The following is a 22,293-nucleotide window of genomic DNA, read 5'->3' on the forward strand; positions in this document are numbered from 1 at the left end:
TAATAATAATAATAATTTCTGTGAACGTAATTTCAAATTTCCGGGTCGGCGCTACTGTTTTGTTGGCGTTGGTTGCAGCATCAGCTGTTAGTGCAAACTCGTAAACACTGGCAAGCTATTCCCACTTGTTTTTCTGCATTTATTATTATAACCTGCTCAATTTAGCCCCAGCCATGGTTCCAATGCATAAAGGAAGTGATTCTTGTGGTGTAAAGCACAAACAAATACCGTACATTGTCCATAACAGATAAAGTTGAACTTCTGAAAAAACTCGACAGCAGTGTGTCTGTGAGAAGTTTAACTCTGCTGCTTTTTTTTTTTTTTTTTTTTTTTTTTTTTTTTAATGTAAGCCCCAAACACGAGAGGTATTAGAACCTATAGTACTTAGTACCGTGCTTGGGTTGATTCTAAATTCCATTAATTTCTCTCAGTTCCTCTTATTTTAGTAATTTTCTTTTAGACATTTCTTTTTAGATTTTTTTTTTTTACAACATACTTGTACAAACTTGCAGAAAAACACAACACAATATGATGGATAATACAGCGTGCTAACGAACTTGTTTTCACAAAATCTCTTAACAATACTGACAAACTTATTTCGATGTTTGAGAGTTTATTTTATCGCAATTAGTTTTATTGCAGCACTCACCGCAAGTGCAATAAACTAATCACAAATGACCTTCATATGTATGCCATAACAGTGTCACACGTATGTGGCCGACACAGCTTCTCAAGAAATAAAGTAACCTACTGGGCCGTGTTGGCCACATATATGCAACATAAAAAAACTTTTTTTTTTTTTTTAAATATTTTAAGCTAAAAATCAACAACACTGACATTACAATATTTATTTTAGAATTACTAATCAAATTATTTGCTAAATATTTTTTACCCCCTGGGGAATTTTTTTCTTAAACTAACTTGGCAGTCAACATGTTAAAAGTAGAATGAGGTGGTTAGCTGTTGGGTAAACTGTATGTGCTAAAATAACCACTGGTGATTTGGCAAACTCACTAATCCGGCACCCCACAGGTCCCAACACTGCCGGATTAGTGACGGTCGACCTGTATTGTGTTAGGTTCTGTTGTGTATCCTGGCATTTGGCCACAGGGCCCCTGGTGGGACTCCATGTTGCCCGCACACACCACTAGGTGGTAGCCATGCTGCCCATTATTCTCTGACTTGTCTCCACCAGGGACGTAAGAGCTTCCTGAACAGAGACAAAAAAAGAGAAAAAGGTAGAGTCAGGGAAGTACAGAGTGTATGCAAGAAAGGAGGGTATAGCTAGAAATATGGATGATGTAGGTGAAGGCATCCTCCAGGTTATCAATGGAGTAATAAGCACCATCAGGTGAAAGAGGAACCCAGGGAGGAGGATAAATAAGACACAGCAAGAGAGCTGCACGTAAGTTGCCACTGACAAATCAGGTGGCCTGTGGGCCAGTTAATTCTATCCAGGTTAACATCGGTTGGCCGATTAGGTTAGGATCAGATGTTTGGAGTGTTCCTATTCTGCATTGGCAATAGGGTGCTCCGTCTTGTGCAAACTTGGTAAACTCATAGTAGTAGTTTTCTTCTGTGATGAATAAGTGTTCATTTCCTTGAGGGTTGTCTTGTATATGAGTAAACAGGATGCTCCTCATAGTGTTGACAGGTATATACTAGATGGTTCCAGTCTTCTATTTAACCACATGCACAGTAGGGGTTGTCAATAATTCCCATGGATGGTTTATTGATCCGTGTCCAGTAATGAGGTATGTGGGATAAAGACCAGGAGAGAACCGATTTGGAGACTTGGGAAATATGGCATTCACATAAGGTATAAATTTCTTGGTGATTAGAGCCTTGTCGGTAGCAGTCCATCTGTCCTGCCAAGTCTGAAGTAGTAGGGTGGCAATTTGTTTCTTTTCCTGCCTGATTTCATTCAGGTTATTGATGGAGTGTCCAAGGACAGTTGCTGGTATGCCCCTTGATAGACAGTAGTGGAGGTCCCATCGAATTACCTCCAGATCGAGCGGAAGGATGCCTGCAAGAACCTGAAGGGCTGGGTTGCTAACCATGCAGCATGCCGTTGTAATAGTAAGAAGGATGGTTCCCAGTTTACGTTTGTTGTAAGGAGTTGCCCTGCGAAACCTGTTAGGTCTATGTTGATCCCTACGATATCAGTAGGGATCTGCCTTCTAAGCCTATAGTTGAGGCCTCTTTGAATTATTTCAAAATCTAGTGGCAGCCAGAATCTGCAGGGCCAGGGTGCTGACTGTGCAGCATGCCCTGGTAATTGGATGTAGGAAGACATACTAGATGGATCCTAGTTTAGCTCTACTGTTGACTAGTAATGTTCTAGGCAATCAGCATCATAAATAATTACTGGGAGGAAAGTAACCTTATAAATGAGGGCTTCCTTTTTAAAGAGAGTCTTCCTTTTTAAACCACAGTCGGTCCTACTTATTCTGGCAATTATGCCAGCATAACTTCTTACTTTTTACCAACATTTGTTAGATGAGGGTGAAATGTTAGCTTGGAGTCAAAGATGACTCAAAGGTATTTTAGTTCTGTTGCTAGGGCTATTGTTTTTTCTGAAATCTTTATCAGAGGTAATCTTCTTAATTTGCCTTTTAGTAGGATGGATTTAGTTTTTGTACTAGAAATTACCAGCTTACAGGTTTGTGCCCAGTTCTGTAGAAGATTCAGGGCATGATTTGCCTGGTCTTCCAGAGCCCTTCTTGTTGTTTGTTTTTGGTTTTTAGGAGCATTAGCAACTAAGGCCATATTGCTCCAGGATATGCGATGGTCATTCCCTGACCTTTCCGCATTCGGTGGTGACGGGCTCGAACCCCGGTCTAATCAAGAAGTGTGTGCTATGCACTGCTGCTCCTTCCCACCTGGCTACGGAGGCGCCAGAGCCCTTCTGGAATTACCTTTCACAAGGTCATGTGCAAAGGCGACCGACAGGCAGGACAGAAGGGGGGCATAATGCTCTTAGATAAAAAGCATATTAAATCAAAGGTAGTGCATCCAGTCAACATTGGTGGCAAGTTCAATGTTGAGTCAGTTTAGTATGACATAAGCACTGCAAGATCAAAAATTAAAGTAAGAGTGTGTTTTAGGCCTAATGACTGTGACGAGTATAACAAACACCTATATAAAGAGAAATAGAGTGAGCCAGAATATCAGAATGTGTTATAATTAGGGATTTTAACTTTACAAATATTGATTGGAACTTACGGTTTGGTCACTCACACAATAGAAAGACTTTTGTAGATTTATTGAATGATTCCTATAGCAGCATGTTAGGGAAGCAACAAGAGGAAGAATTACTCTTGGTCTGATTATCAGCAAAGATTCTTCATGCATTAAAAACCTGCAGGTAAAAGATCTTCTGGGTAGCAGTGATTATAGTGTGATGATGAGGGACTTTCTTAAAGACATAACTACTGCCAAGGGTAAAGAGAAGGGCATTTGCTTCTGTAAAGTGACTACAGTATTTAAAAACTCTGAGTAATTCTCAGAGTTTTTAAATTCTATACAATGGGACCATCTGTTGATGTTGCCAGCAGAAAATGCTAAATGGGAAGCACTGAGGGCAGTAATCATAGAAGTTACTACGCTTTTCATACCAACAAAGAAATATGGTTTGAGGTTTAGACCTAAATGGATGTCGCATGAACTGATGAGACTTGTTGCAGAGAAGAAAGGAAAAGAGAGGGAGAGTGAGAAAGAGAAATAAAGAACACTACATAGATGCAGTTAGCTAGACAGAGAGAGAGAGAGAGAGAGAGAGAGAGAGAGAGAAGAAGGAAGATAGATAGAAAAAAGAGAGGGGGATGCATATAAATTATCAGGTGATACAGCAGCATATGGTAGATATAAACCCATCTGTAATCAAGTCACAAAGGAGGTCAGGCAATCTAAGGCAGATTACAAGATTTCTGGGCCAAAGAATGCCAAGAAAAGCAGCAAAGCTATCTTTACTATTAACAGTAAAAGGAAGTGGTGGAATCAGACTTGTCCACTCGATGACTATCGTTTACCTGTTGATGATCCTGCTCAGATTGCTGACAAACTGAATAAGTATTTTCTGCTAAATTCATGCATGAGGAGACTTCCAGAAATTCATTAAAATCTAACAGGGAGCTAAAAGATCCTGTGATAACTAAGAGGAAAGTAGAAGAAAAATTGTTAAAGCTTAACATAAAAAAGGCTTGTGGGGGGCTGGGAGTAATCCCATGATATTAAAGGAGGCAGCAGGAAGATAAACAAACACTTAGCCATAATTATAAGAGAGGTCCCTATGGACTGGAGATGAGCAAATGTATCCCCACTTCACAAAGGGGGATCCAAAAGGTGACATGAGTAATTTTAGACCTGTTAGCTTAACTTCTGTTCCAGAGAAAATAATGGAGTCACTGGTTAAAGAATCAATGCAAGTTCATCTAGACAGGGTTGCACTTATAGTGCAGTCATAGCATTGATTTGTGGAGGGACGATCTTGTTCTAACCAATTTGATTGGATACTATGATGCAGTAACAAAGGAATTGGATGCAAAAAATAATTTTGATATCATATACTTGGATTTCAGGAAAGCTTTTGACTCTGTTGCACACAAAAGACTGCTGTACAAATTGGAGCAGTGTAGCATTAAGGGCAAGTTACGGCTCTGGACAAAGGTATGGAAGAGTGGAAGAATACAGAGTGGTTAGGAATGCTCTTCATGGACTAATGTCATTAGTGCAGTTCTCCAGGGTTGAGTGCTGGGCCCATTGTCATTTTCTATATTTATTAATGATACTGACGAAGTATATCAGGCTTAATGTGCAAGTTTGCAGGTGCTACAAAGTTGGCATGGTGGTTAACGACAGTAATCAGGGTAAGCTGCTGCAACAAGATCTAAAAATTTAGGCAGATTGGCTGTGAAATGGCAGTTGAAGTTTAATATTGATAAATGCAAGGTTTTGCATATGGGTAGCAGTAATTCCAGATTAACGTACCAATTCTATAGTAAACGTACCAATTCTATAGAAAAAGACCTGGTGACCAGGTCTCAATGCAGACATGTTACCTGGACAGCTCATGGAGTTTTGTGTACAATACACTAGAACTTTGCAAGCAGTGACAAGGAAGTGATTATCCTGTTTTATAAGGCAATGGTTAGGCAGCATCTTGAGTACTGCATACAGGTCTGGAGGACTCATTTTAGGAAGGATATAGATCTGCAGTACTGGGTGCAGAGAAGAGTAACAAGGTTAGTGAAGGGAACAAAAGGATGGCCTTATCAAGACAGACTTCAGTTCTGCAAATTGCAGCACCTTGAGACTAGCAACCGGTGAGGTGATCTCATCAAAGTTTTTAGGGCTTTAAATGGATTGAGCAGGCTCAATGCTGATGGCATTCTTTCTCTTGCTTAGACTACACACACGAGACTCGTTTAGTTTTGGTTTGTTTGTTTTTTTTTTTTTAGAAGCATTAGCAACTAAGACCATATTGCTCTGGGGATATGCGGTGGTCATTCCCTGACCTTTCTGCATCCTCCGTATTTGGTGGTCACAGGCTCGAACCCTGGTCTAATCAAGAAGCGTGTGCTACGCACTGCTGCTCCTGCCCACCTGGCTACGGAGGCACCCTTGCAAGGTGATCTGTGCCAACCAATGGCATGGTGGGAACATGGTCACAGAACCTAAACTCCATTAGAACTTAGCAACAATAGGCCCCCCACAGAACACATACATAGAACTCGAGAAAGTCACAATTCTGAACACCTGTAGGATAGTAAGAGAGTTCCTCGACCAATACCAACAATAATAATAATAACCGTACAAAACCAACCACTCCATGCACTTGGTACAAGTACCTGTCACAGGGAGGGGGGCCCATAAAAAGGAGAAAAGGTTTTTTATAATAATAAAAAAAAAATAATAATAATAAGGGGCATGATTAGTCCAGTGATTACAACCAAAGTTCAAATCAAACTGTGAAAAAAGATGGGGGGGGGAGACAAGAAAAAGGAAAAAAATTTGCTAAAGTGCCACCATCTTGTGTTTATCCCAATAACCACCACCCACCAACAGATACAAAAGTCAAAGCTAAACAGGTCCATCATCCACAGCTGAATGAAGATGAGAAGTAGAAATAGTAAATTTACTGCACTGAGTGTGGTGCAGTATAAAGTCACTCATGTTGAGGCCTTAGGCAGAGGGGTTGGCTTAAAAAAGTCACAGACGGTTCAAAAAGTCGAGGATGACAATGGAGTAAGTGGCACTGTCCCCTGTATGGCTACCACAACTGAAATGCAAGACCACACAGCCCAACCTACTGGAAGTTTTTCCTGCCCAAATGTACTATTCACACCCTCCCCCCAGGCAGGAAGAAAGAACCAATGCATGAAGCAGAGCATAGAAATGAATGTGTTCATTATGCAAGCAAACTATGAAGTAACTGAGTTAGAGACTGATATGACAATGCACAGGATGAAACTACACACCAAGTAGTTGGAATGGCTCATGATTGTTCAGGTTACTGAACAACGGATAGTGGACCAAAGATGGATTGTCATCATGAAGAACATGTTAGCTCCCGCAATCTTCGGAAAAAATCAAACAGAATGTGAGCGACCAACTACAAATAACAGGGAATATAGACACAAATGAACCAGAACTGGACAAGGAACAGCAAGTACAAGAACCACAACCTGGGGCAGCTGAAGTGGAAACAGACTTGGTCACAATATTCAGAATAAAAGAGTTGAGGGAGGCCCTAATAGAATTTAAAGGAATGGATCCCACAAGACCCATACCATTCTGAAGCAAAGACCCAACAGTATCCTATGGCACAGGCCATCTCAATCAGTGAACAATACTGGATTACCTCAACAACAATGAAGTAACACAAGATACCATCTGCAATTCCATATACTGTGTCACTGTAGCAGCCACCAGGATGAATGGAAGAGAAACCAAAAACCAACAGAAAACAAAATGCAAAGTCAAGGAACCACTGGCCTGGGAAAAAAGGCTATGGCAGAAGGTGGAAGAATAAGAGTGAAGGTAGGTCAACTGACCCAGTACCTACAGGGTAACAGAAGTAAGAAGATGATCAGAAAAGTGAAGATTATCCTCAAGAAAGCCATCCATAGGAAACACAAGATTGAAAGACAGAAGAGGATTGAAAACTATCTTGATACATTGAAGCAGAACCTCCTGGCACTTCACAGATACAGAGTTGGTTGGTTATTGGGAGTTTAATGGCGCATCAGCATCTAAGGCTATTGTGCACCAACAGATACAGGGAGAGTGCCCAGAGGAAAACAGACAACCAGATATTTCATGAAAACCAGAGAACTCTCTACAGGAAGAATAGAGAAGAAGGGAAGGAGGGCAATGGATCCCCAAACCAGAAGGCACTCCTTGAGTGCCTTCTGGTTTGGGGGGGATCCTGTGGAGTAGCAAAGGGCAACTAGTGGAGCAGCAAAGTTAGCCATAACAGCTATACCTAAGGAGAGAACTAGAATGTAAGAAAATCAAAGGTACAAGAAATGACAGAATGTGAGATTTGGGAGGAAGAAGTACAACAGTCAATCAGGAAGTCCTACAACTGGCAAACTCAAGGGATAGATAACATCCTGCTAAGGAGACTGCTAGAGACCCATGCTCAACAACAGCAAGTAGGGATATACCCTAAAAGAAAGGAGGAAGAACCTATAAACCCTCTCTCACCTGATGTACATGGATGACATCAAACTTTATGCAGCAACTGACAACTCCAGCAGCTACTCTGGATCACTGAAGAGTTCAGCACTAACATCAGGATGCAATTTTGCATAGACAAATACAAGACATGGTTTGCATCAGGGAAATTCAGTCAGCCAAAACTACCAGCTGAACACCAGTGAAAAGATTGAAGTCATGACAGAGGGAGAGACATACAAATATCTGGGGATGATGTAGGCCCCCAGTTAGAACACAATAAGATCAAGGCCTGCCTCGCTGGGAAATATCATCAGAGACTGAGAAGCCTGCTAAAATCAAAGCTGAATGGCGAGAATATGGTTACAGCCATAAAAACTTATGCAGTCCCAGTACTAACATACTCCTTTGGGATCATAGATTGGACCAACATCGAGCTGGACGATATTATGAGAATGACCAGGATAATAATAATCAAGAGGTGGCAACACCACCCGAAGTCGGCCATCGAAAGACTGATCGAAAGTCTGTAAAGGAGGGAGGGAGGGAATTGACTGACCTCACCAAATAAGAGAAGAAGGTGATTAAGAACCTGTGGGATTACTTCCAAGAAAACAGCACCAGTCTACCAAGTCATAAGAAAGATGAACAAATGACACACAACACTCAACCTCAACGAAGGGATGACATTCACACAGACAGAAGAGGTGCCTCCATAGCCAGGTGGGCAGGAGCAGCAGTGCGCAGCACATGCTTCTTGATTATACCGGGGTTCAAGCCTGTGACCACCAAATATGGAGGATGCGGAAAGGTCAGGGAATGACCACCGCATATCCCCGGAGCAATATGATCTTAGTTGCTAATGCTCCTAAAAACCAAATAATAACTAACAATAACAGACAGAAGAAACAAAGACAGAAAGGTGGGCGAAGCACTCCATGGCAGACACTATAATGATGTCCATCAAGGCTGCATAGATAAGATGGCTTTGAATGCATGGCTCAAATGCAGAGAAGCTCTCCTCCGAGACCAAAGAATTCATGCTCCCCGTCCAAGACCAGGTAATCAACACCAAAAACCAGAGGAAATACATCGCCAAGGATCCCACAGTGACAGATGACACATGTTAACAATACCTTTACCATGTCACCAGGATCATACATCAAAAGCTATTGCAAAAATACCAGTTGATCAAAGGAAGTGTACTGTATTACAAGTATGAACCCCAGTCTGTACTAGAGACCCCTGCTCACAAAAATACCAGGACTGCACCATAATAACAGACAAGACAATGCAGCACAACAGACAAGACATAACCTTCATTAACAAGAAGAAAATGACTATCTACCTGACTGACATAGCAGTGCCCAACACCAGAAACAAACAAAGAAAAGCTCTGGAAGACACAGACCTAAGGTAGAGTCAAAGAAATATGTCATATGGTACTAGTAATGACCATACTGATCACCATGTACACCAACCACTGGCATGGTACCAAAGAGCTTCTGTAAGTACCTAACAGCAATAGGGCTCCCAGAGAACACATACATGGAACTCCAGAAAGCAGCAATCCTGAACACTTGTAGGCTAGTCAAAGAGTTCCCTGACGAATAATAGTAACCAGACTTAACATCCACCCCTTTCCTGAAATCAAAGTATATGATATCAAAATTATTTTTTGCATTAAGTTCCTTTGTGACCACATCATAATATCCAATCAAATTGGTCAGACAAGACTTCCCCTTAACAAACTCATGCTGTGTCTGAACTATAACTGCAGTTTTGTCTAGATGATCCTGTGGTGCTTCTTTAACCAGTGACTCCATTATTTTCCCTGAAACAGAAGTTAAACTATTAGATCTGTAATTACTTGTAATTTAAAGTAACTTTCAAAATTTACATTAAAAATACAGTTTAGATTTTTTTCAGTAGTAAAACATCAAAAAACTTTACTTAAAATACAGATTGGTGTTATCAGCCACAAAGTGGATCTAATTCTTTTGGGAAAAATGAAAACCTTTAGCCATCTTTTTCATTTTTAATGCAGAACCACTCTAGATGCAAGCATAATTTTAAAAAGAAAGGTTCATTCATTCATTTCATTTTAGGTAGTGGGGTTTCGTTTATCATTTTAAGAAAAGTCTATCTTGCTCTATCTGATTGAGGTGTTGACGGCTCTGAATGGAGGAAGCTAGATGATGACATATAGTGACAGACAAAAAAAAAAAAAAAACTCAGAGCAATATGGCCTTAGTTGCTAATGCTCCTAAAAACCAAATAACAAACAAACAACAAAAAAACTGCATCACCTTAAAAAAACGTAACATTTGTAGTGAAACATATAAGATATAGTTTGATTACAGTCATTTTGTTTGTTGCAAAGCAAAGGTATTGTGTTGGATAACGCTTCTATTGCATCAGACAGTAATTGCAAGGTATTGCATCAGTCGTTTCTATAAATATGATGTTGGAAGGGTATACATACTCATTAGTATAATGTTTTGAGGATGTGTAAGCATGGCTCCTTATGTTCAGTTGACACCAAGAAAAAAAGTGTAGCTGTTGCTCTGTCCCAGGAAGGGCTTTCTATGTGTGCTATCGCTGATAAAATAGGCTACCACCAGTCAAGAGTATCCTGGGTGCTGAAATTAAAGCGTGAAACCTGTGATATAAAGAGAAGACCTGGATCAGGCCGTAGGAGAGTGACTATGCCCTCCCCCCAAGATCGATATTTGAAACAGCTATGTCTTTGTAATCACCATGCTAGTGCTCCTGATCTAAAACTGGACTTTTAGATAGCCTCTGGTGTTGAAACAAGTGCATGAACTATCCAAAAACGGCTTTCGGAATGTGGTCTGCATGCCAATCAGCCTAAGAAGAAGAAGCCTTAGTTCACCCAAAAAATGAGGAAGAAGCGGCTTGCTTGGGCTAAAACATGGACAAAAGAGCAATGGGACACCGTCATCTTTTCTGATGATGGTGTCTGAGCCATGCAGGTTGAATTTCAACCTGCATGGCTCAGATGAGAAGCGATATGTCAGAAGATGAAAATCAGAGGCATACCATCCTGACTACATAACACCGACTGTAAAGTTCCCAGCCTGTCAAATGGTCTTCAGATGCATAACAAGCAAAGTGGTGGTGCGAATTAAGTTTATTAATGCAACGGTGAATGCAGAAACCTACACTGCTATCTTGGAGGAGTGCCCGAAACCTGTTATTATTAATCAACACACAGACATCCAAAACTGCATTTTTCAAAAGGACTTAGCACCTTGCCACACAGAAAAATTGGTAAGTTTCATGCTATTTAGATTTAATGATGAGTTTGTCTTTTTGTCTCACAAGGCTTAAATCATACTTACACCAATGTTTTCCCTTGTTTTTTTCCCTTAAGGTGCAGTCATACCTCAGAAATTCTGGCATTACAGTGTTGGCTGGCCCAGCAACAGTCAGATCTGAACCCTATTGAAAACTGCTGGTACATAATATCGTCTAAACTTGCTCAGAAGAAGTCAACAATTAAGATTCAGCTGCAGGAGAGCACTGTAAGGGTGTGGTACCACAAAATTGGGCAAAAGTATATCCAGAAGTTGATTACCTCTATACCAGATTGTTGCAAGGTTGTAATTGCAGCTTGAGGAGGAACAACAAAATATTGAGGACTTATTTTGCTTATTTACAGTACATAATACTATTACATTAACTTGTCATTTCAGTTTGTACAAGTAAATGCAATAAAATGTATATTTGGTTGTCATGATTGTCATTTGCATGATTTCTCATATTTCCATTAATTACGCATTTCACTCTTTGGAAAGATATTTATGGCAATTACATATATCAGGTGGAGTCTTTTTATTGGATTTCATTCACAGAGATATATATCACATCTAACAAATACATTTTGAACATTTCTGCAACCCACAATGCAGTGCAAAACACATTATTTGCAAGATTCACAAGTGATGAAGTTTTTTTATCTGCAACTGTATCTCTTGCTCAACAATATATGAAGTGGGAGCACAAATTTAAACTGAGGAAGAATGGTTGCACAATAAATATGTGAAAATCAGCTTTAAGCCAGTGGGTAGTTGACTGTTGAAACAAACTTCTATCTGGTTTTGTGGAAGTGGGCAGTTCGAATAAATTCAAGGAAGAACTATACATATTAGAGAGCTTGAGAGGGGCAATGTGGGAAGTGATGTTTTATTTGGCTGATGCTTTATCAGTTTGCTTTATTGCACCATCTGCCACTACTAATACTTCACCTCTTTTTTCTTCTTATTCCATAAGGTGTCATGGGTCCTGCCAATGTGTAGTCTCAAACAGGAAAACAAGAAATTTACATTATTTGGATAAACTGTCATGAATTTTATCAGCTATGAGGTGAATTGTATTACCTGTGATTGGTTGAAGGTGATACAATATTTATATTGCATTGCATTACATTATTGCAATTGATGACTGTAACTTATGGCAGCCCCGGGAGTGACGCTGGGGCTAAAGTTCGGAAAGCTATATATTTTGCTTGCTGATTAGTAAGTGCTGAATATTCTGTGTGATACGCAGGAGTTCTTGCTTCCGTTGCCCAAAGCTGATTGCTAGTGTCTAGGCTCACACCTCCTCGTGGTCCGGGGCGGGCAGGTAGGGGTGAATCCCCTGCCTGGCTAAGTTGAGCCTGATTAGGGGACGAAGCTTCTTGTTTATCTTGGCTCAAGAGGGGAGTTTCAAATTATTCTCCTCTTGAGGTCCTTGGAGCATTTCTGTGCCATCGGTTTTGCTTGTTAATTGAGTTAAAGTTTAGCATTTCCGTGCCCTTTCGGATTTGCTTTATAGTTAAAGTTGAGCATTTCTGTGCTATTGGAATTGATAAATTATAATCGAATTGAGTTGAGCACTCCGAGGTTACGGATTGCAAAGATAACCAGTTGAGTTGAGTTGAGTTGCCTTGTTCAAGCTAACTATAGTTACTCCTGGGACCCCACCCGTTTAACTTGGGTGGTGGAGTTTTTATCACGTGGATAGATTTTCGCGTGTTTTAATTTCCATTAAGTTCAGTCTGGATCTGAAGCTCTTTGCTCATTTACAATATTGTGTAAATATTGTAAATATTTAATTGTTCCTCATTTTTAGGTGCAACTTTTAATTGTAAATAATTGTTTTTATGTATACAATGTCTTCATCTAGTGATGAAGATGATATAACTGATAAGGAATCGTTGATGGTCATGGACGGGGTCACTGATGATGAACCTGAAGGGTTAGTGTTGGAACAGTTGGTAGCACAGGTACAAGAACCAATTGGAGATAATATTTTTTTGGGCAAGACTTTGCAGCGGACCCCAATTAAGACTAGGTCGTTGTCTCTTCCGAGTACTTCACATACTCAAAAGGAATCTAAGAAAAAGAAGAGGAAGCAAGGGGAAATGACCTCAGATTGTGGTGGCTTAAGCGATAGGGAAAAGACCAAGAAAAAGAAGAATATAAATAAAGATAACGTTGATGAAAACTTCGATTATATTTTCAAGGCTAGAGAACGGCTTAAAGAGTTTCTCTGGGACACAGATAGTAATGTACCAATGATAGCGATAAAAACAATATTGGACATTTGGGATATTGTTGAAAAGAAGGCGCATCAAGTACATGTTGAGAATGTGTTATTAAAGGAAAAGCTGAAGAAGAAGGTGGATCGTTATGAAAGTTATTCATCTGTAGTGTCAAAGAAAGTGGAAGAAAGAGTTAGTGTTCCAAAAGTTATGATCGTAAAAGCCACCTCGAGTAGACATAAAACTAGCGATGAGGTAAAAGTTGATATATTAAAAGAGGTAAGATCTATGTTAGCGACGGTTAAGGTCAGAAATATAAGACCTATTAGAGACTGTGGGGTGCTTATAGAAGCAGATACAACAGATGACCTTATGAAAATCAAGACATGTTCCAAATTGCAAGAACTTGGATTAAAGTCTACTGTGCCGAAGCCGATCTATCCGAGGATTGTCATATTTGATGTTGAATCGGATATTGAAAGAGAAGAACTTCTGAGTCAAATTTGGCAAGGAAATTTCAAAGAAAGTTTAACTGAAAAGAAATTTAAAGAGTGTGTGGAGATATTAACGGTTAATAAAAATAAAAAGACTCAGTTAAATAACTGGATACTCCAGGTGAATAATGAATTGTGGGAAAGATTAAGTGATAGAACACGTCTATTTATACAGTGGTCCTCCTGTAAATTTAAAGAAGTTTTTGCTGTTGTTCAATGTTTTAAATGTCTTATGTTTGGCCATGTCGCAAAGTATTGTAAAAGAGAAATGCTTTGTGGACACTGTGCAAAGTCAGGTCATACATTTAGAGATTGTGTAGACCGAAGTAATGAGCCTACTTGTGGAAATTGTTTAAAGAAGGGAGTGAAGGCTGTACATGTTGCGGTGAGCAGGGAATGTCCAGAATATATTAAGGCGACTGACAACTTTAAAAAGAAGATTAATTATGGATAGAAATATTAAAATTTTGCAACTTAATGCACAACGTTCTAAGGCAGTCGCCGCCCAGTTGCACAAAGCAATGGAAACGGAGGACGTAGACATCGCCTTGCTGCAGGAACCTTACTCTGTGGATGGTCAGGTGAGGGGATATCCTGTCGGATATAGAATTGTTTATGAAGGTAATAGACCTACAACAGCAATTATAGTTAGAAATAAAGAGTATGTGGTAACTAGAATAAAATCTATGTGTAGTGAGAAGTATTTATGCTGTGAAGTGATATGTAATATTGGTAGGTTTTATTTTGTAACAGTGTATTGCCCACCATCTGAAGAAATAGAGCCATATATAAGTTATTTAGAAAAGTTATACAGAGTGTTGGGTTCTTGTGGCGTGGTGGTGTCCATTGACTCCAATGCTAACTCTCCCCTATGGGGTAGTAATGTCTCTAATGATAGGGGTCAGATACTAGAGGAGTTAATTGCTGCCTCTGGGTTAGAGGTGGTTAATGTTTCAGGGCATGGACCTACCTATTCGTCAACGCATGGACAGTCATTTATTGATTTGATGATGGCGACTTATTCGGTCGTGCATAAAATTAAGGATTGGAAGGTGATCGAAAACTTAACTACTAGTGACCACAATGGCATTTCTTTTGTTATTGAAAGTATTGATAATGTGAGAAAATGTTATGATATAGATAGATTTAAGATAAATAGTGCGACATGGACCAGATTTGACACTGAATTTGAACAGAATGTTATACAGGTGGATTGGACTCAATTATCATCGGAAGAAATGGTTAAAAGTTTTAACTGAAATGTTACAAAAGTGTTGTAATAGGTGTTTGAAGAAAAGGAAGGGTGTAAATAAGCCTGTGTTCTGGTCGACAATGGAGTTGACTCAGAAAAGGAAAATAGTGTTTAAGAAAAGGCGCCAATTTCAAAGACTTAGGAGATCTGGTGATATTGAAATGTGTGAAATCGTAAAAGATCAGTATAGAGTTCTCAGACGTGACTACGTTCATGCCATCAACAAAACTAAGATTGAGAAATGGAGAAAATATGTGTGTGAGCAAGGATCTAAGGATCCGTGGAATTCTATTTTTAAATTAATTAATAATAAACGGCAAATTTTAGATGTTTCCTGTTCTATAGGAGTAGCGGAAGATGAGACTTTGACATGGGAAAGGTCTGTAGACCGGATCCTGGATGACCTCTTTCCGGATGACCTAGAAGAAGAAAATGATTTGCATAGGCAGATTACTGAAGCAAATAGAAGGTATAATTCCCTTACATTAGAAGAACCTTTTACAAATGAGGAGGTTGGGAATGCCGTGTCCCTTGCAAGGGATGGCAAATCGCCAGGCCTGGATAAAATTGAAGTTGTTGTAATAAAAAGAACTTATGAAAAATTTCCTGAAGTTTATACAATAATGTATAATAAATGTTTAGATGAGGGAGCTTTCCCGTCGTGCTGGAGAAGGGCACAAGTTAAATTATTGATCAAAAATATGGATAAAATGTTAAATGAGACCAGTTCATATAGTCCCATTGCTCTCCTTTCGGTCATGGCAAAAATTTATGAACGGTTATGTGTAAACCGATTGATGATTAGTTATAATAATAAAGGCCTAGCATCTAGTAAACAATATGGTTTCAAGAAAGGTCTTTCGACTGAAGATGCGGCCTATAAATTGGTCCAGATTGTGGAGAGCTGTGGGAAGAGATATGCGCTGGGTATTTTTGTTGATTTTAAAGGTGCCTTCGACAGATTATGGTGGGGGAGCGTCATTAATAGGATTAGTAGAACAGATTGTTCCAATAAAATATATTCTGTGTTTAAGGATTATTTTAGTGAACGACAAGTTGTTGTTAAAACAAGATTTAGTGAGGTGAGCAGGAAAATATATCGAGGTTGTCCTCAGGGCTCGGTGATAGGCCCTTTTGCTTGGAACATGGTATTCGATGAATTTTTGAATGAGGAAATATCAGATGTGGAAAGTATTGCCTATGCAGATGATTTGGTTATGATTGTCTCTGGAAATGCCAGATCACAAGTTGAAAGTAAGGCTGATGAGGCTTTAAGAAAGTTAGCAGACTGGTCCAAAAAACATAAGTTGTTAATATCTAATGAAAAGACTGTCCAAATGTTATTAAAAGGAAAACTGAGTATGAATCGGGCTCCTACTGTGAAGCTTCTGGGTGATGCAGTTCGTTACGTGAGAGTAACTAAATATCTTGGACTCAAAATAGAAGAACGGTTGTATTTTACCGAACACGTTAAGTATTTAAAAGAAAAAATTCGGACACTGTATGCTAAGCTCCGGAGGTTGGTACGTACTGAATGGGGGATAAAGGGTAGAGCCATAAATCTATTATATGAATGTTTGTTCCTTCCAATTATAACGTACGCCTCTGGGGCTTGGGTGCACAGGATACCAATCGTAATAATTCAAAAACATTTGATCCAAGTGCAAAGATTCGCATTATTAGGAATAACTCGAGCATGTCGAACTGTCTCCTGAGAGGCCTTGCAGGTGGTCTCGGGCAAGGTCCCTGTTCAGTCAATGGTTTTGTTGGCAGGTCTGCTGTTCCTAACAAAAAGAAATATAAATAGAACATATTTAGGCATAACATCTTGTCCTGATTATACAAGGACTTATTCTAAATTAGATGTAAAATTGGAAAAGAAAAGGATTATGAAAGAAATTTTAATTAAATGGCAGGAAAATTGGGATATGTCCGATAAAGGACGACAGACCTATGAGTTCTTTCCGAGTGTAGAAATTGTGGATATGAAGAAGAAACCATGGCTACAGTTTGGATTGAACTCGATGTTTCTATTGACTGGACATGGACTCGCCTTGAGGCTAAATCAGTTGGGGCTGGTGGACAGTGGACTTTGTCATTGTGGTAGTCCAGAGACATCATTGCATATTATGTTTGAATGCATAATATATGCTGAATGCATAATATATGCTGATTTGAGGCATGAATTAGAGATGTCTCTTGGAAGTCTGGAGAGGGGTGGTCTGTGGATCATGTTTATTATTATGAATAAGTGTTTCTTCTCGTATTTTAATAAATTGTAGTTATGGTATTTACTCGAAGGAAAAGGATACGGGAAGATAGTAGAGGCCCGTCTCCTCATGGAAGGGACGGGAACTCCCATAACTAAGATAAATGGATTAATCAAGATTAATCTTTCTTATGGGAGGCCTAGTGGCCGATTTAAAGTTTTTAATTAATTTGTGTTGAGTTGTGTTATATTATTTTGATTAACAAAATATTTTAAATTAGACTAGCAAAAAATTACCATTTTCATGACATTAACCATGGATGGACTTCGGTCCAGGGAATGGTCGTCTGAAAACGGGAACTTAATGGAATGTAACTTATGGCATTAATCATTGATATTATCCTGCTGTTCGTTGTGTGTTTTTGTGGTGGGAGTCATCATTCTGTTCATTAAAAAGTAATTTACAGTGCTTTCCTAGATAAATTTTTTCACACCCTCATAAAATTTCAATGTCTTTACTGAATAAAGTAAACGAGTGCTACAAGGTTGATAGTCTTGTATAAGATTTAGAATGAAGAATCAAATAATGCTTCTCACCCTTCATGAAACAGGTGCAGCATAATATTTCTATCGTTATAAAGAAGTTTACCCCTGAGGCAGATTTTTTTTTTTATTGGATTAAACCTATTTATTAGCCTTAGGGTAGCAGAATTTTTAATGCATATGTAGTTTATAAGTTTTATTATTATTATTATTACTACTTAAATGTGCTGCAATTTATATAATTTAGGTTATTTAAAACAGATCATTAATCTTAGCAGAGAAAGCTGGTATCTTACCTTGGCAATCAAAAACATTCCCATGGAAAGTGAATAATATGGATTAAGAAAACTGAAAGCATAATGAAGTTTAATAGCAGTACTTGAACCCATATTTAATGATATGCTGGGAATAGTTGTAGCTAATGATAACTGAAAGAAAAATATGTTAAAATCAGGCTACATAATAACAAAAAAGGCATACTTCAATTGCACGCATGCATGCAGACACACACACAAGCATACACACATGCAGAATGTGTGTATGCTTGTGCAAAACAATTTAATATTTAAAACCCATTTACCAAATAATGCTCTCATATGCCATTTATACCATTCCTCAAATAACTTTTTTATATAATGAAGTTCCTAGTAATTTTAAGATTATGTGAATAGCTGTCAATTTCAAAATATATTTTTAAATTGGCAGCTATTGGTACTTTCATTAGAAAGAAAACTTAATGAAATTTAACTGAAATTAACAAATAAACATTAAACATACATTTTGGCTCCTGTCTTGGAAACCTTTTATAGTTGTAATAATATTTACATTAATATTTTTGTATAATTTAATAATATTAAATTAAATTTAATAATATTTAATAATATTTACAAAATATTATTAAATATTATTAAAATATTTAATAATATTTTGTAATAATTACAAAAATTGAACTATAACATTACATAATTAGAGGAAAATACTATATACAGAAATAAAATAAGAATAAATGAATCAACATTCAATACTGCTTTTCTTTTCAGAAACAATAATTATTATATGCTTCTTTCAGCAAAACATATTATATGGTATATTAACATTAAGCAGCCTTTAATAGTGGTAATAACATAACATCCAGTCAACATGGGTGGCCAGTGCAATGCTGAGTCAGTTTGGTGTGACTGGGAAAACAAATATAAGAGCGGAAATGTGCTATAGGCCTAATGACAGTAATGACTACAACAACTAAATAAAGAAATAGTGGGAAGAAAATCAGAATGTCTCATAATGGGGATTTTAACTTTTCAGATATCAACTCGAACTTATGGGTTGGTCACTCACACACTAGCAAGACTTTTGTGGATTTATTGGAAGGCTGTTTTTTATAGCAGCATATTAGAGAAGCAACTCTTTTATCTGATTATCAGCAGCAGCTCTTCATGCATTAAGAACCTACAGGTAAAAGACCCTCTGGGTGGCAATCATCACAGTGTGCCAATGGGAGACTTAAAGTGATAATTATTGCTAAGGGTAAAGGGAAGGGCTTTTCTAGTCTGTAATCAAGTCATAAAGGAGGCAGAGTAAGCTAAGGCAGATTACAAGATGTCTCTGGAAAAGTCTTTGCTACAAGAAATGAAGCAAAGACTTCTTTATTTCTAATAACAGCACGAGGAAGAGGTTGAATCACATTGGTCCACTTGAGGATGGTTCAAATGATAATGATATCCTGTCCATGTTGATGACAAACTGAATAGATGTTTTGCATCTACATTTACAGATGAAGAGCTCTTTATGGAGGGTAATTCCAGAAGCTCATCAGAATCTAACAGGGAGCTGAATGGTTTTGTAATAAATGAGAGGAAAGTGGAAGAGGAATTGTTGAAACTCAACATAAAAAAAGGTAAGTGGGTTGGAGGAGATCTATCCAATTATATTATGGGAGAAGGCAAAGGAAGTAAGCTTGTTTGTTTGTTTGTTATTTGGTTTTTAGGAGCATTAGCAACTAAGGCCATATTGCTCCGGGATATGCGGTGGTCATTCCCTGACCTTTCCGCATCCTCCGTATTTGGTGGTGACAGGCTTGAACCCCGGTCTAATCAAGAAGTATGTGCTACGCACTGCTGCTCCTTCCAACCTGGCTACGGAGGCACCAGGAAGTAAGCAAACCATTAACCATAATAATTATGAGAGCATCTTTGGATTCAGGTGAGGTCCCTATGGACTGGATTGTAAAAACATATCCCAAATTCATAAAGGTGAATCAAAAGGTGATGACTTTTGATTAAATTTTGATTTTGGCAGAAATTACAGACCTGCTACCTTAACTTCTGTTTAAGGGAAAATAATGTAATCTCTGTTTCAGAAAGTAATGCAGGATCACTTATACAGGAATGCAAAGTATATTGCAGTCACAGCTGGGATTTATTAAGGGTTGATGTTGTCTAACCAATCTGACTGGATATTATAATGCAGTAAACAAAAGAATTGGAAGAAAAAAAAACATATACTTGGATTTCAGGAAAGTGTTTGATACTGTTTCACATAAAGAGTAGGAGACCGGCAGAATTATTTAACAAATACAGGTCACTGTTGAAAAAAAGCCATGAATTAGGGTTGAATGTGAAAGTGTCTGCAATTCTGCCCAGACACGATAGGAGGGAGTATATGATGAGAGCCTTGTTGATCAATTCGGCCCTGGAAAGATTGAACAAGCCTCAAAGGGTAGAATTTTTTCAGCCTGGTCTGTACTTGTTAACAGGAGAGACTGCTTCTACAGGGATGGGATACACTTAAATAGAAAGGGTGCAAGAATATTTGCTGATGCTATCGAGGCAGTGTTAGGTGGGTCAGAAAACTGCTAGCTTAGGGGGTATACAAGGACTAATAGATTAACAGTAACCACAGGCAGAGGTGAAAGTGATTCTTGTACTGCTTCTATTGGAATGAGCAGCAGCCTGGAAAGCAAGATGCAGGGTATTTCAGAGACTGCTGGGAGTCATTGCAGTACATGTAAACACATGGGTTGTGTTAGGGTAGCTAAGAATTGGAACAGGTGCATGTATACTTGCATGTACACCAATGCTAGGAGTTTGGTAAATAAATTTGATGAATTTGAGGTATTCCTCAAGAAATCAAAGGCAGATATTGTTGGGATATCAGAGATGTGGTGTCACAGAGATATAAGGAATTCAGAACTGGAATTTGAGGAGTACAATGTGTAAAAAAAGGACAGACAGGATAGGAAGGGAGGAGGGGTTATGCTATTAGTTAAGAAACACATAAAATCCAAGGAAGTGAAGCCAGTCGACATCGCTAGACAGTGCAGTGTCGAGTCAGTTTGGTGTGACATAAGCATTGGGAGATCAAAATTGAAAGTAGGAGTGTGTTATAGGACTAATGACTCTGATGAGTATAATAAGACTATGTACAGGGAAATAGAGTGGGCCAGTAAATCAGAGAGTCGTATAATGGGGGATTTTAATTTTCCAGATATTGACTGGAATTTGTAGGTTGGTCACTCACACACTAGCAAGGCTTTTGTGGATTTATTGGATGATTGTTTTCTACATCAGCATGTTTGGGAGGCAACTACAGGGAGTAATACTCTTGATCTGATTATTAGTAGTGATTCTTCATGCATTAAGAATCTGCAGATAAAGGAACCACTAGGTGGCAGTGATCACAGTGTGCTGAAGTGGGATTTACTCAAAGAGGTAACTACCATCAGGGGTAAAGGGAAGGGTTTTTGCATTTTTCGTGCAAACATAATTTTGCACACTTCCGACTGGGTCCTGTTTCCTCAAACAGTTTGAGGAAACAGGGTTTTTCCGAATGGTTGACGCACTACTGGCAGGGCCATCAAATTTTAAAGTAAGTTCTTTTTTTTTTAATGCCATGATGTATACTATTAAGCACTTCCACTGTTTCACGCTACACTCAAGGATTTCCTCTTAGACACTGTAAGGTTACTTGCACAGCGGTTAAAACAAAGCTGAAATTAGGGACTACTTATAGCTACCGTATAAAGAGAGAGGTTAAATTTAGTGAAAGTGTGGATGACTCATTTCTTTGAAACAAGAGATGAATTTCCAAGATAAAGGAAAATCACTCTCTCCTAATTCTCTAATAGGATGCTTAGTAGGAAATAGGTTGACCAGAGCCAATGCCTGCATCAGAAATATGCCTTAATCTTTGCCAATAGTGTGGACAGCTGACGAGCAAGACTTCTCAGCATAGTAGTGTATAAGTTGTATAGGTTTTCCTTCTTTTTAGCCACTGCTGACCCACTGCTGGGCAAACACCTCTCCCAAACTTCCATCTTTTTCTATCTAGTGCCGTGGTTGGCCAGTTTCCTCCTGCAGGGTTTTACTGTTTCCTCCTGTAAAAATTGTAAACTGTTTTAGCTCTTAATTTGTGGAATTAAAGCCTTTAGCTATTAAAAGCTAAAGGGATTAATGCTTAATCCTTTAAGCTCTTAATTCATGTTTTATTTCCTAAAGGCCAGAGGTTCGAACAATGCATACCCGGGTCTCTTGAAATCAGTTCATTATATGGAAATTTTCTTTGTTAT

At 38.6% G+C, this 22,293-nt stretch overlaps 1 protein-coding gene across 1 annotated transcript in view; it reads right to left on the reverse strand.

The window, feature by feature from the left end:
• Positions 1-22,293, reverse strand: part of LOC150091547 (cholesterol transporter ABCA5-like) — a 389,022-nt gene that overhangs the window by 137,746 nt on the left and 228,983 nt on the right. Inside the window, exon 19 of the mRNA XM_090376152.1 lies at positions 18,023-18,154. Within this exon, the coding sequence (XP_090232278.1) occupies positions 18,023-18,154 (132 nt within the window). The remainder of the gene's footprint in view (positions 1-18,022; positions 18,155-22,293) is intronic.

The sequence above is a fragment of the Mastigoproctus giganteus genome, chromosome 1, assembly GCF_048544385.1.
Source record: "Mastigoproctus giganteus isolate SK-2022 chromosome 1, ASM4854438v1, whole genome shotgun sequence".
Classification (NCBI taxonomy): Eukaryota; Metazoa; Arthropoda; class Arachnida; order Uropygi; family Thelyphonidae; genus Mastigoproctus; species Mastigoproctus giganteus.